Source organism: Typha angustifolia, chromosome 10, assembly GCF_048772165.1.
Source record: "Typha angustifolia cultivar Huaian chromosome 10, ASM4877216v1, whole genome shotgun sequence".
Classification (NCBI taxonomy): Eukaryota; Viridiplantae; Streptophyta; class Magnoliopsida; order Poales; family Typhaceae; genus Typha; species Typha angustifolia.
In genome coordinates, this window is record NC_133248.1 from 10,628,518 (window position 1) to 10,641,759 (window position 13,242).

At 37.1% G+C, this 13,242-nt stretch overlaps 3 protein-coding genes across 6 annotated transcripts; 2 read left to right on the top strand and 1 right to left on the bottom strand.

Moving 5' to 3' along the window:
• Positions 1-4,249: 4,249 nt before the first annotated feature.
• LOC140768276 (uncharacterized) lies at positions 4,250-8,249 on the top strand. 4 transcript variants are annotated; one of them, XM_073108504.1, is made up of 6 exons: positions 4,250-4,357; positions 4,438-4,620; positions 4,773-4,943; positions 5,058-6,701; positions 6,979-7,120; positions 7,361-8,249. In XM_073108504.1, exons 2-6 carry the CDS (start codon positions 4,609-4,611, stop codon positions 7,990-7,992), a joined length of 2,601 nt encoding a protein of 866 aa, XP_072964605.1. In that variant the 5' UTR covers positions 4,250-4,357; positions 4,438-4,608; the 3' UTR covers positions 7,993-8,249. The 4 variants fall into 4 exon arrangements, with proteins under 4 accessions (XP_072964605.1, XP_072964607.1, XP_072964604.1 ...); XM_073108506.1 differs by lacking the exon at positions 4,250-4,357 and having other exon boundaries at positions 4,387-4,674; XM_073108503.1 differs by lacking the exon at positions 4,250-4,357 and having other exon boundaries at positions 4,387-4,620.
• A 529-nt stretch (positions 8,250-8,778) lies between these two features.
• Positions 8,779-12,035, top strand: LOC140768279 (glyoxylate/hydroxypyruvate/pyruvate reductase 2KGR). The gene is made up of 2 exons (XM_073108509.1): positions 8,779-9,303; positions 11,316-12,035. The coding sequence occupies exons 1-2, from the start codon at positions 8,872-8,874 to the stop codon at positions 11,832-11,834; spliced, it is 951 nt and encodes a 316-aa protein (XP_072964610.1). The 5' UTR covers positions 8,779-8,871; the 3' UTR covers positions 11,835-12,035.
• A 143-nt stretch (positions 12,036-12,178) lies between these two features.
• On the bottom strand, positions 12,179-12,945 carry LOC140768281 (dynein light chain 1, cytoplasmic-like). The gene is made up of 2 exons (XM_073108513.1): positions 12,646-12,945; positions 12,179-12,567 (listed from the first exon to the last, which is right to left on the bottom strand). The coding sequence occupies exons 1-2, from the start codon at positions 12,781-12,783 to the stop codon at positions 12,421-12,423; spliced, it is 285 nt and encodes a 94-aa protein (XP_072964614.1). The 5' UTR covers positions 12,784-12,945; the 3' UTR covers positions 12,179-12,420.
• Between the last annotated feature and the right edge of the window lie 297 nt (positions 12,946-13,242).

Here is a 13,242-nt window from a genome sequence, read left to right on the forward strand (position 1 = left end):
TTCGAACTAAAAAGGGGCGGTTTCAAACCCTACCCCTCAGGTCCCGAGTGGCCCGTGCGCGGATCGACGGAGGAGGAACCGCATCTGGGTCTGCGACTAGATCTACGCCGTTCGTTACGAGGGCATTTTCGTCCACAAGCTTTCCGCTTCAGTATTTTGAATCCCAACGGCTGCCCACCGGATGTTGCCGGTAAAAAGTGGGTCCGGTCACCGGCTGTGTCTAGAGGTTGGTGGTGTCTCCTCGTGGGTAATTAATGTGAATCGTTGACCTTCCAATTAAATGGAAATTTTGATTTTGATTTTGATTTTAATTTTAATTTTAATTGGGCCTTTAAGGTTATTACACTTGAGGTTTTATTTGGTCAAAAGTATACGAACAGGAATGATTTCTTTAAAAGTTGATGATTTTTGTTAGGAGAGAAGTGATAATCTTATGGCATCCAATTACATTGTTATTGTAGAAATTATGTACAAAATATGCATGCAATATGAGCTCTTTTATCGTCTGTGTATAAAATATAAAGCCAAATTTATAATTACCCTCCGAGGTTACTATTATAATGTAATATGATTTCCTATGCAATCAATGTTTATAACTATAATTATAACCTAATAAATAGGTACCATTTATTTTCATAAATTACACTTCTATTGGTAAATCATCAATAGCTTAAAAACTTAAGTTATTATAGAATAATAATTTTAACCTAAGACTATTTTATAATCCCTGATAAGGAGATGAAAACCTTCTTTACGGGAGAGGGAGCCGTGAAAGGATCTTTTATTTCTCCTTAATTTCTCATGTTCTTTTTTCTCAGCTTCCTCTTCTTTTCTCTCTTCCTCCTTTTCTGTTAGCTCTTGCTTTCTTTTCCTATTTGTTGTAGTCGACACTAATCTTACCGCAGAGGTCATCGCCTCCTCTTTGCTACCATCACTCTCTCCCCTCTTGTTATCATTCGAGTCTAAGATACTGTCGGATCATCAGTGGTCTACACTGAGAAGGGAAGGGGGGTTGCTTCTTCACTAACTTGGATCCATGGCTATCATTATGAAATCACTGGAAGATAGATCTTTTGAGCTAGTGTGGTGGTCTGGGTTGAATTTTTATTTTATTATTTTGCGATAAGTAATAATGCTTGTTCAAGCTATCTCCTTTGTTTTCTTGGCTCACAAACATCTGATTTTAATGAATGATATATCAACCTATAAAACTATTTCATAAAAAAATAAAAGAAAGGGGATTCTTCACATAATAAGAAGGTATTTTTATTTGAACGAGAGGATAAGGGTTGGATGAGGAGTTTGCATTACATTAGGTCAAGAAATATATGATTTTCTTTCCCCTTGGGACAGCTCAGAGGATCCAATTTGCTTGGGAAAAGGACAAAGAAATGGGAAGAAATACAAACTCATAATAAAGAAGAAAACAATGTTCTATAATTGTGTGGGGACTTGTTACGTTTTGTTTCTTAATGTTCGCTTGATGGTGAAAATGGAGTAGGTTTATTTCTTCATTATTTGGTATTAATCATGTTTTTATATGGAGAAAGAGATCGAATGGTTATATTTGTAGCATTTGCAAATAGAAGAGAAATGATAGTGCATATTATTATTTATCAAAAATAAAGTTACCATGGCAAAGTAACAACTGGGTATAGGTTTTTAATTTCAAATTATTTAACAAAAAGAATCTTTGCTTTTATTATTATTTTTTTCATAATTTAAGAGTTTACTGTTAGCTAGACAATTGTGTTCGTCGGCAAAGATTGGTAAATGATTGAGATTCGGTGTGAACTATGTTAAGTTTATTTATACTTATATAATTAATAAATTATATTTTAAAATATAATTTATATTTATGTAATATATATAGATTTTATGTATGAATATACGTATAAGGTATGAAATATTTGATAAAGAATATTAATTTTGAAGTTAAAATATTTGAAACAATTTTAGAATTGTTATTAAAGTGCTTAAATCTTATTACGATGGTCGAAAAAGTATGAAATTTTACGTAAAAACATATGAACAGTCACTCTGTATTTAACCGTTCAATCTATCATTTGAACATAGCATTCGAACGCACTCTGAGCCCATTTAAGCGCACCATATAATTGTTCACACTACATTTACACATGAAAAGAGCTTGTTTTGATCGTTCGAATATACCATACAGATGTTAACACATATAGATGTTCATATTTAGTGTTGGTTAATCTCATGCTATTCAGTTTAAGAGCACGATAAGACATGGATCAAACATTAATCATGTATATCTGACTACTCCGATCACACTAACTTAAAATCTTACAACCTTGTCGTAAGTGATCGAAGCCGTCGAACGAGCGATAGCAACCGTTCAACAATTCTATCATGATCGACGTACACCAAAATCGTGCTCAAGAGGTGGGATTCCAACCACTATGGATTAAATGGTTAGAGTTAAAAGATTGCATCTTTCTATATACCGGCTTTTGCAATTCAATTTCAATTCCACGGGATGGAATTTGTTAGTAATAAATCACTCGCCCTCCCCCCCCCTTGCCGACGATGGATTCAATCTCGTTGCCACGTGTTTGTTGTGATGTACAAATACTACAGTCGACTACTAGTCTTCGAAAGCGATCGCTAATAGAAAGGTTCAAATGACGACGACGTGCTATTCATTTTATATGATGAGCTGACTAGATAAATTATTACAAGTTAATTATATTCTAAGCCATTTATGTATTAATTTCCCTTGTGGGGACGCTAAGCCATATAAACATATTACTTCTTGGGTTAAATATATGTTTACTTTTTGCGCTTTAGACTAAAAGTAATTTTATTTTATATCACCGTGTCTTTTTATAATATCTTTTACTTTAGTAATGAGATTAATTGTAGAATAAGTTGATATTTATTTTAGGAATAACTATTTTTATACTCACTTGTATTATAGAATAAACATGTAATAATTTTGGTGTGATATAAAGTGAAGTAAAATATAGAAAATTTATATATTTTTAAATAAAATTATCATAAATAGTTTTTGATTTGATATAAAGTAGATTAACGGGATGCATACCAAAGATAAATTAGTAATTGTATTAATATATAATATAAAATATAATTCTAATAAATGATACTTATATTCTGGAATAAGTTTATTATAATGCTTAACTGTTATTATGAAATAAAGATTTATATTTCAGAATAGAACTTTTAAATTTTCTTGAAATGAAAAAGGATGAGTCAAATAATCTTTGCCGAAAGATGTTAAACTTTGAGCAAAAAATATAACTGTTAAGTAATATATTATTTTACTTTTTTATGGTTAGATCTAAATTTATTTCATCCATCAATAGTTTTATTTGTCTTAAATTACCATTTTATGATTATATCCAAAGTAGAACCGTTATTATTTTAATCATATTTATCCATATGTCAAATTTAAAAAATATTTATAAAGACAAAGTTGCAGAGAGATTGTATGAGATATTCGACGTATCTAAAATAATATCTATCATATCTCAGATAATAAAAATATAATAAAAACATAAATATATTTATCCTATATTTATTATCTTAAATTTAATCGATATTTGAATATAGAATAAGACTATAAGAGGGTAAATTAGTATAAATAAGATTATAAAGGAATAAAATGAATTAATGCCAAACACTTAGGTAAAACAAACATAATTTACTAAGTTCTTTTTGTCCTTTCACATGACATGGTACTCGCAACCAATACGAGAGTCTGAGACTCGCGCACAAGCTGTCCGACATGGAAGCCTTGTGATTTTAGAAAAGCATCTTCTCCTTTTTAAGTTTCTTTTAGCCGTCTCCATCCATTCCCAATCTAAAGAACAAGTTATAAGTTTTTTCGTATTTAGTCTTTGAATCCTACCGCCATTAATGGAACCTCTCTACATGACTACATAGCCAGGGGGGCTGTGACAGACTATCTGGGTCCACATTCAAGACTAGATCTAACCTAAGGTATATACAAATATATGTCATATGAATTTAGGCAAACTAAGCCCAACCACTGTTACCTCTTAAACTACTAAAAAAAAGAAGAAGGAGTTCTTGGGTTGGAACTCTCGTTTGTTAGATTTAGAGTTGGTTAAGTTATTCAATTTAAATTATTGGAGAAAGAGAGAATTTTTTTAATTTTATATTTGTAGTCATCTTACACATAGGAGTTAGTTTTACGGTCATAGTCTATAGCTTTTGGGCAGTTGAAATTTAAAATCACATCAATCCCTATAGACAATAGAAAAACAGAGCATATTGCTTATATCATTGACTGAGCCATTTCAGAGATGTATAGTCTTTCATTGACTAAGGCAGTGTGAGGTGGGCCAAGGTGAAGTACCCAGCTGTAAGATAAATCTCGATTCTTCTTATCTCACCCCCGGATGGTCTAATGTAGATGTTGCTTTCCAGTGTAGTCTTTTGTTGCATGGATTCAGTTGGGAGGATCACATCGACATACTGACAGGCCTACAAAAAATTTAATCCAAGTAAATGAGTTCACAGTGGAAAGCACCAACCAGGTAGCTGCCCCCTGGCCTCTTCAATTCTCCTCTTCAATGACTAAAGTAGCTTGGCAAATCCATGCACCACAAGGTTAGCAACTCTTTCCTATCATAGATCTGAAACCATTCTATGTCAACCATGTAGGTAGGTGGATGCAGCAATGCCAAGTTTTCCTGCAGATTTATAGGTATTTTTATATATTGTTTTTGTTCCTATTACATCTTCTCTTGTTGTTTTGGTAGATACCCAGTTGCCAGTTGGATTTTAGACATGTTATCAAAGAAGCAAAGGGAATCTACAAAATTTGCTCTTCACCTCCTTGTTCTGCTCTAAAGCTGAGTCCCATATCGGTAGGACTTTGCAAGGAAGAAGGCTTTGAAGATGATATAGTACTGGGGGGTTGTAAAGATCATGTAAGTTTCTTCTCTGGGAGCAATTAATCTTCTATTTTGGGCTTAGGGATTTGGGGTTTTGGATTTGGTATCTGGCCATGTCAATGGATTTTTCTTGTTATCTTTCATTTGCAGAATATGCAGCAAGACAGCTTCAGATCAGTTGTTCACAGATCCTTGTCAAAAATTCTTCCCACCAGAGGGAAAGATGAGAAGGAAACAGCCCAATGTGGGACAAATAGAAGGAACAAAACATCCCCTGCTATTTCAAGAAGCTATAAAAACCCAAATCAGACTACTATTAGGGGCAAAGAAGAAGAGACTGCCATGGCATTCAGAGACAACAATGAGTTGCAGCTCTTAGAGGTCTCTATGGGTGCACACAACCTGACTCAAATGATCAATTCATGGTCAAAGGCGCCCAATCTCGATGGATTATCTAAACATTTTGCTGAAGATCTTTTAAGAGGGGCTATGGATCTCCAGGAGTCACTGGTCATGCTCGAGAAGTTTCAAGCTGCCTCGAGGAGCCAGTCGGGCATGAGTAAGAAGGGGAAACAAGAATTCATGGAAGGGATAGCAAGAAAAGGGATAGAAGAAGTCTTTCATGAAGTGTCAAGTGGTAAAAGATTTGTAACCAATGGTCACAAGAATAGAGTTCAAAAGCAGTATGTATTAGTCGACGAACCCTCGAGAAACTCAGTTGAGGAGATGAAGAAAGTGATAAAAGAAAGCCTCAATAGGCAAAACCTTTTGTCTCTGTCTTCCGATGATGAGAAGGCTTCTTCAAGCCTCTCATTAAGGTACACCACGAGTAATTGTTCAGAGGCTAAGTCTTGTGGAGCATCTACTTGTATCTCGGATCAAGTTAAGAAGACCAAGGTGCCAAATCTCATTGCAAAACTTATGGGGCTCAATGAAGTTTCTGGGGATTCTCATAATGTTAGAAAAGAAGAAAAGCTGAGGAGTGTAAGTTCACCGAGGGCCATTTTCGATATTGAGATGCCTAAAACAAGGAAGCTACAACTGAAAGAGGAGAATTCAGATCCAAATAAAAAGGCACTGCAGGATATCATTGATACAATGCATTATAAAGGGCTTTTGAAAAATAGTCTAGCTGAGGATCACAGAATCCAGCCTTATTTTTTGGAAAATTCAGAACTTGAACACAGTGGCAGGAAATATAGGAATGATGACAAAGCACCGCCAATTGTTATCATGAAGCCTACTCATTCACCTTATTTTGAGAGGGAAGAGATCCACGAGGATTGTCTTTCAGATAAGATATTACTGAAGGAAGAGGTCCCATCAGAGAAATTGGTCCCAAACGAGAAGGCTATTGATCATGTTCATTTGGTGGTTAGAAGAACAGAAAGAAATGAAGTGAAAAGCATAGAAAAAACTATAGTAGAATCACCTGAAGATGTTAAAGCTCCAGCTTCTGCAACCCGTAAGCAGAAGTTGAAAGAGACAATTAAGTCAAGCAGAAGACTGACAGAGGAACGTAAACAGCGACCTGTAATTAGAAAGAAACCTGAAGAGAAGAAAGATATGAAACAAACAAGGATGTCAACATCTTACACAAAGGCTAACATTGTAACAAAGCCTGATAGGAAGCTTCTTGCAGCAAATAAAATTTCTTCTGCATCTAGTGTGTCGCCAAATGGAAATCATAAATGTCCTCAGAAAATTGAGTCACAGAATTTCACTGCTTCCACCAAAGAGAAGAAGACAGCAGTAGCTAGGAAAGTCAGAAACTCTATAATCATAAAAAAAGTTGTAAGTCTTCCACCCATCTAGCTTTAACTCCTAGCTGAACTGGTTTGGTTTCTTCTCCAACTTTTTGGTTTGTCAGATAGTGAAATATTTAAGAAGCAATAAGGAGGATTCTTAATAATCTACTATGCAAAATATAAAAACATTGCCAAATATTAGTTTCCTTGATAGTCTGATTTCACTTGCTATGCAATAAATTCATTACATGAGTTGACTTATCTTTTATATGTTCAAATTTCTAGTATACTTTTAAATTGAAATTGGATAACATTTTGTGTAGACCGATGATAAAATGTGCAAGGAAAATGGAAAAGAACTCAATCCTCAAGATCAAAATGGTGGACCTTCGACAGAAAATATCACTTACTCGTGTGACAACTACTGTAAAATGGCAGAGCAGGATGCTGATACTTTCATTAAAGGTGAAAATTTTAGCAATTTCATGAGATTATCTGGTCTAGTCATAAGACGTGTGTAGGCTTTCACATATTCTTATAACTTCTGCATTTTCACAAATCTTAATGTCTTTTATGTGTAGTGCATCTAATTTTACTTTCTAATATAGGTTTTATATTTGACCTTAGTACAAGCTGAGATGACAGGTGACTTAATTAGATCAACTTAACTATTAGGAGTACTTAATGAAACATTTCATTTTATAGCAGATGACATAAGTAGAGCTCTTTGTGAAGTTAATGCCAGCCAACTTGGAAGAATGCATTCATCAGGAGATGAAGCCATCCAGCTCTCCATGAACAAAGTGCATATAGCAGAAGCATCTGCAATAGATGATGAGATGACATTGTTGCTTTTGAGCAACCAATCCTTCATTGATCGTGTGCAGGAATTTTTGGGTCTTCACTCTTGCAAACTGATATATCCCCGAATTAAAAGAGATTTCGGAATAAAGGATTTGAAACTCTACTTGGACAATGCAAATGAACAAATGACACGAAAATGCCAGCAGAAGAATTTCTTTTATCCGCCATTTCTGTCGCAAACATGTGGCCGAACAATTTACTTCTCCCTGGAAGATTTGCTTAATAATATCAGTAAGGGGATAAAGAGACTAACTAGCTACAGTAAGCTCGATGAAGATGGCCTTTCTAAAGATAATCTCTATATAAAGTTGGAGAGGGATCTCAAATGCACAGATGTGGCGATTAATAGTATTTGGGACATTGGCTGGTCGAATTGGATTTGCATGGAAGAAGCTGACGAAGTTGTAAGCGAAGTTGGTGAGCATATTTTATCTTTGCTCATTGAGGAAGCTTCTATCAATCTGTTCTATTAGAAACTTGTATCTGTGTTCCGTATTTATAATTTATCTAGTAAGGTTTACCACATGACTTATAACAAATCTTGCACTAGAGGAAAAGTAAACATTGCTTCCTGCAAAAAATCATAGAACAAACCAATCGACACAGGTTTCTGTATGTTTGCAAAGCTGTACAAATTTACAGGGAGTTCTTTAGCTCAAAGCAAAGATAATCCAATGTTTTACAAGCAAGCATGCTTATAATGAAACTGTAAGCTGGGCTTTGCTGTTTTTTTTCTTCTTCTTTTTCTATTCAGAATTCATTTATGCTGATATGAAGACCTTCAAGAGCCAGCAAGTAGGAAAGGTAGATGCTTTAATTGTATAAAGGCATTGTAATAATGTTAAACTACAAATCGATAATATATCTAAATGATATATTTTCACAGTCGCATTTCTCTGTTATCTGTAATGTTCTACCAGTTGATTTCAAAAGCCAAAACTTGCTCTGTTCTGCATAGCATCATCAAGACCAAAAATATAGGCGGTAATATGCGAAAAAAAAGAACCCCAGATCTCTATTTCTCCTTGCTTCACCCGTTCCTTATCCTTGAATCATGATTCATGAATCATGATTCATGACCAGTATGGTTTATTGGGACGGGTTGATCCGAATCCGATAGCCCAATAAAGCGTGGTCATTTCGGCCGTTTACACGTTTCAAGGCCTCACCAACCACACGACTTCCTCCCTGTAAAATATGGTTTCTCACCAGTAGAACCGTGACACGTACCCAAGAATGTCACACCAAAACTAGCCAGAGGGCCTCTAGTTCACACGCACTCCTCTCTCTTTCTCTCACTCCGCCGGCTCGTAGGAATCCTAGCCCTATCTCCGACCAACGGCGGGGATACGATGGATTCCCTCGGCGTCCTCCTCACCATCCCCATGAATGCCTACCTCGAGGAGGAGCTCGATCGCCGCTGCAAGCTCTTCCGGCTGTGGGAAACCACGCCGGAACGGCGGGCCGAGTACCTCAAAGCGAACTCCGGCGCTATCCGGGCGGTCGTAGGGAACGCCCACATCGGCGCCGATGCCGCGATGATCGAGGCGTTGCCGGCGCTGGAAATTGTAGCCTCCTTTAGCGTCGGACTCGATAAGGTGGACCTCGAGAAGTGCCGGGAGAGGGGTATTAGGGTTACGAATACGCCCGATGTGCTTACGGAAGATGTCGCCGATCTCGCGATCGGGCTCGCTATCGCCGTCCTGCGACGAATTCCTGAGGCGGATCGTTACGTCCGAGGCGGGAACTGGCTGAAGAAGGGAGATATTAAGCTGTCTACCAGGGTTAGTGATGGATTGGTCCTTCTCTTGTTCTTCTTGTTATTGGCTGTCTACTAGATAAAGTAGTTATAAAGGCGGCTTCTTTTTTGATTGGATTGCTTAAAGTTGTCGTCTTTGCTGGAAGTTTTTGACTCGTAAAGTTGTTTTCTCTGGATGCTGTTAGAGGTTTTTCTTTTTTCCCTATTAATTACACACTGGTACTTAGAGAATAATATCTAGGTTAGGATTTTTGGATGCTAATTTAGTGTAGAGGTTTTAAGTAGTTGTTAGTTCTTGTATCTATGAAAAATTGCTATATGTGAATTTATCCGATTTGGAGTAATAATTCATATAAATGTTGAATAGCTCAGATGAATTTTGTAGAAGGGACTTTGACCGTACTGTAGGTAGTAGTGGAGAAGATTAGTGCTGTAGGCTTCATTTTTGTAGTCGAAGATAGAAGAATTAAGATGTACTGTTGCAGAAGAAGGAAAGAAAAATAGGAGGGGAGAAAAAGATACAAAAAGGGAACCGCCCTGAAGTCAACTTGATTCTGAACCAATTCATATGTGAAAATGTTAGAACTTGTACGTAAAGCCCTTTAAATGTAGGAGCTTTAATTTTTCTTTTCTTTTCTTCGTTTTTACTTCAGTTTGAAATTCTGCAAATGTCAATGTTATTTACTGAATTTTACCTGTTTCCAACAACTGACGACAAATCTGGGAGAACATAAATTTTCATGATGTCATAACATGTATGAGAAGATGATATACAATTATACATCTCATCTGGAATGGTGGGAAGTAATTGATCTCCTCAATATCTTATAATAGGGACAAGCATTATCTTCATCTGCAACAAATATATTTATTTACATGATGTGTTGGTAGAGTATGTTTTTCTCGAGAGAGATAAGTAGATAACACGATTATCAAATTATAGGTATTTGCACATTGTATTTCCATAAGGTGGTGGCAAAATGTATACATGCATCAACCTTTTAACTTGCCAATCTGATCCACCAGTAGTAAAGTGTAATGCGGGTATTTGGTCAATGACAAATGAGCAAGTAAATTGATTACAATAATTCAGGTTCTTTCTCTCTATGTGAGAGAAATCTAGTTCTGCATAAGATCTCTATTTCATAGTAATTTACCTAGTTTCCTTGCTATGCTTAAGCATCCTGTATCTGCTGAGTATTGATGCATAGGTTGTTGAGTGTCTTAAATTCTACTCTCCTCTTTTCTCTTTTGTTCATATTTTTTCCTGTGACAAGAAATTGTCTGATTTATTTTATGCCATCAGTTCACCATCTTAATATCTGGTGGATTTCTCACTTAATGAGCAGTTAAATTATAAAGAATGCTTTTGGCAGTAACTTCTTTTTATTTTTATTTTCTCGTACAAAAAGTTGCATGAATAAATCCCTTTCTGCATAGTGCAGAAACAACTATGTTCGAAACACAGCTTTTTTTGCAGGTGCAGGAGCTCTGAGTGAACACTGCTCATCTGAGAAGAACTATCAATAGTGACTGATGATCAAGATTCTTGGATATTCAGATCTCTTATAGGATTTACAAAATTTTCCACTCTGAAATTCTAACAGAAGATTTGAGAAAGATAATATCTATCAGAAGCCTGTATGTGTGAACTCTTAAGGGCCGTGGTACCTATCTAGGAGAAGAAATCCTGTAGAATTTCATGTATGCATTGAGCCAACTTGCAATAACTGCAGTGCATTGTTGCGGCTACTTGATAGGCACTATGATCCCACACCTACAAGTTTTCCATTAAAGGAGACACATCTAGTGTGACTGTTACAACTTACAACTACATCCATTTAGCTTAGTTTGTTCAACTTTGGTTTCTGGACTTGATTTTGTTATGTGGCCTCTTCTTGACGAATTTGATTTGGTAAGAAAGTACTAAGGGGATCTCATGATGTAGCTTTTGCACTTGAATCTTTTGAATGGAACTTTCATTCATATACATTATTCACAGTGTTATTGCTTTCTCTCTTTTTCTGTATCCTGCAGTTCAGTGGGAAAACTGTTGGCATTATTGGGCTTGGCAGGATTGGTTTAGCCATAGCCAGGAGAGCTGAGGCCTTCGGTTGCCCGATCTGCTACTACTCAAGATCAAAGAAGCCATATCCAAATTACAAGTGCTGCTCCAGTGTTCTTGACCTGGCGGCCAACTGTGATGTGCTTGTGGTGGCATGTCCGCTAACTGAGGAAACCCGCCATATCGTCAACCGTGAAGTCATCGAAACATTAGGACCGAAAGGTGTGCTTATCAACATTGGACGTGGTCCTCATGTGGATGAGCCTGAGCTTGTCTCTGCACTGCTTGAGGGTCGCCTTGGTGGAGCTGGCCTTGATGTCTTTGAGAAGGAACCATATGTGCCTGAACAGCTGTTTGAGCTGGAGAACGTAGTGTTGGTTCCTCATATAGGGAGTGGAACCTGGGAAACTCGTAAGGATATGGCAGATCTGGTTCTGGGTAACTTAGAGGCACATGTGATGAAGAAACCCCTGTTGACTCCAGTAGTTTGATTGTTTGGGGGAATTTAGACAGGATCACTGTATGCTGTATAGCGAACTATTTACTGAATGGTGATTCATTCTGGATGTTTACTCAACTGTTTTCATGTGAAGGAATTTTAGCAGTTGTTAACTTCTTCATGGTGATTGATGTACTGGACGTTATTTGCCAATGGAACTATTTGAATCAAATAAAATCATATGTTGTTCAAATTGATTTTGCAAAGCTGTTTATTTTTATTCCCTGCTGGAATATATGTATATATTATTTGCCCTTTTGATCAAAGTTTCTGAAATTGGATTTCCGTCGAGTTAATTTACCACAATGACTGGAACTTGAATCAGTTTAATCCTCTGTACAGAAATATACGATGGGTCATATTATTTTCCATGCCACTTCTTCAATCTATAGTTGTCCCATTTGACTTCGTTATAGCACTTATGTTGGGGCTAATCTGCGAAGTAAACAATATGAAACCCAAGTTGAGTTGCTATCACAAAGATCTCCTGATACAAATTTAGACATGCAACTTTTAAACACCAAAGCAAACACTAAAAGTTATCATCCATTAAATCTCCTAACTAGAGATCGACTCCATTAGGATGCAGCAGCTGCTCTAAAGATGAGGAAGTTGAGAGTCTCCAAGCAGAAGTAGATAAAAGTTCCCTGCTTGTGGGTGAAGAAGCACCCAAAGTTGGACCCCACCACGCATTGCCACCCAGGCCCATACACCCTGTCGAACTCCTGCATGCAACCAAGGGGAGGAACTAGGATAACTTTATCCCGATAAGGGTCGGATAAGTTAATCTATCACCAGTCTACCGTTTTGATGTGCGCCGCTATGCTCCTGCAATCGACCACGTCGAATAAGTCGAGGGCTTGCGAGGCGGACGACATGGCCTGGACTTGCATCTTTGCCGGCATGTCGGTGTCTTGGATCATGGCCTTCCCTTCCAACATCTTCTCTGCTCTCTTTTAGCCCAAGGAAAGATTCAAAGAAGATAGTTACGAGTTCTGGAGGGGATCAGAAGAGGAAAAGCTTGCAAGAGGCGGTGGGTGGCACGGCCGCCGAGCTATCGTTTTTGTTGGATGCTCTCTGTACAGCAGTCAGTAAATGCGACAAGGGAAAGTTGGAGAAAGTAAAGCTGGATTAGGTGGCAGCCTTGATGCTCCACGTGGCAATAACAGGGGGCTCCCTAATCAGAATGAGTGTGACAATGATATTTAACCTTCATCAGACTTTTGAACAATTAAAAAATAAATAGAAATTAACCTAAGAATTCCGGGCGTAGCATTTTCATGCAGCTAGCGATGCGGGTGATCATGCTGAGAGGTCGAAACTGCAAAACGAGTTTTAGCTGTCAGCCTGTCAGGGAGCCACAACTGGATCCCATCCAATCCTGTTGTCTCCTCGGTGGC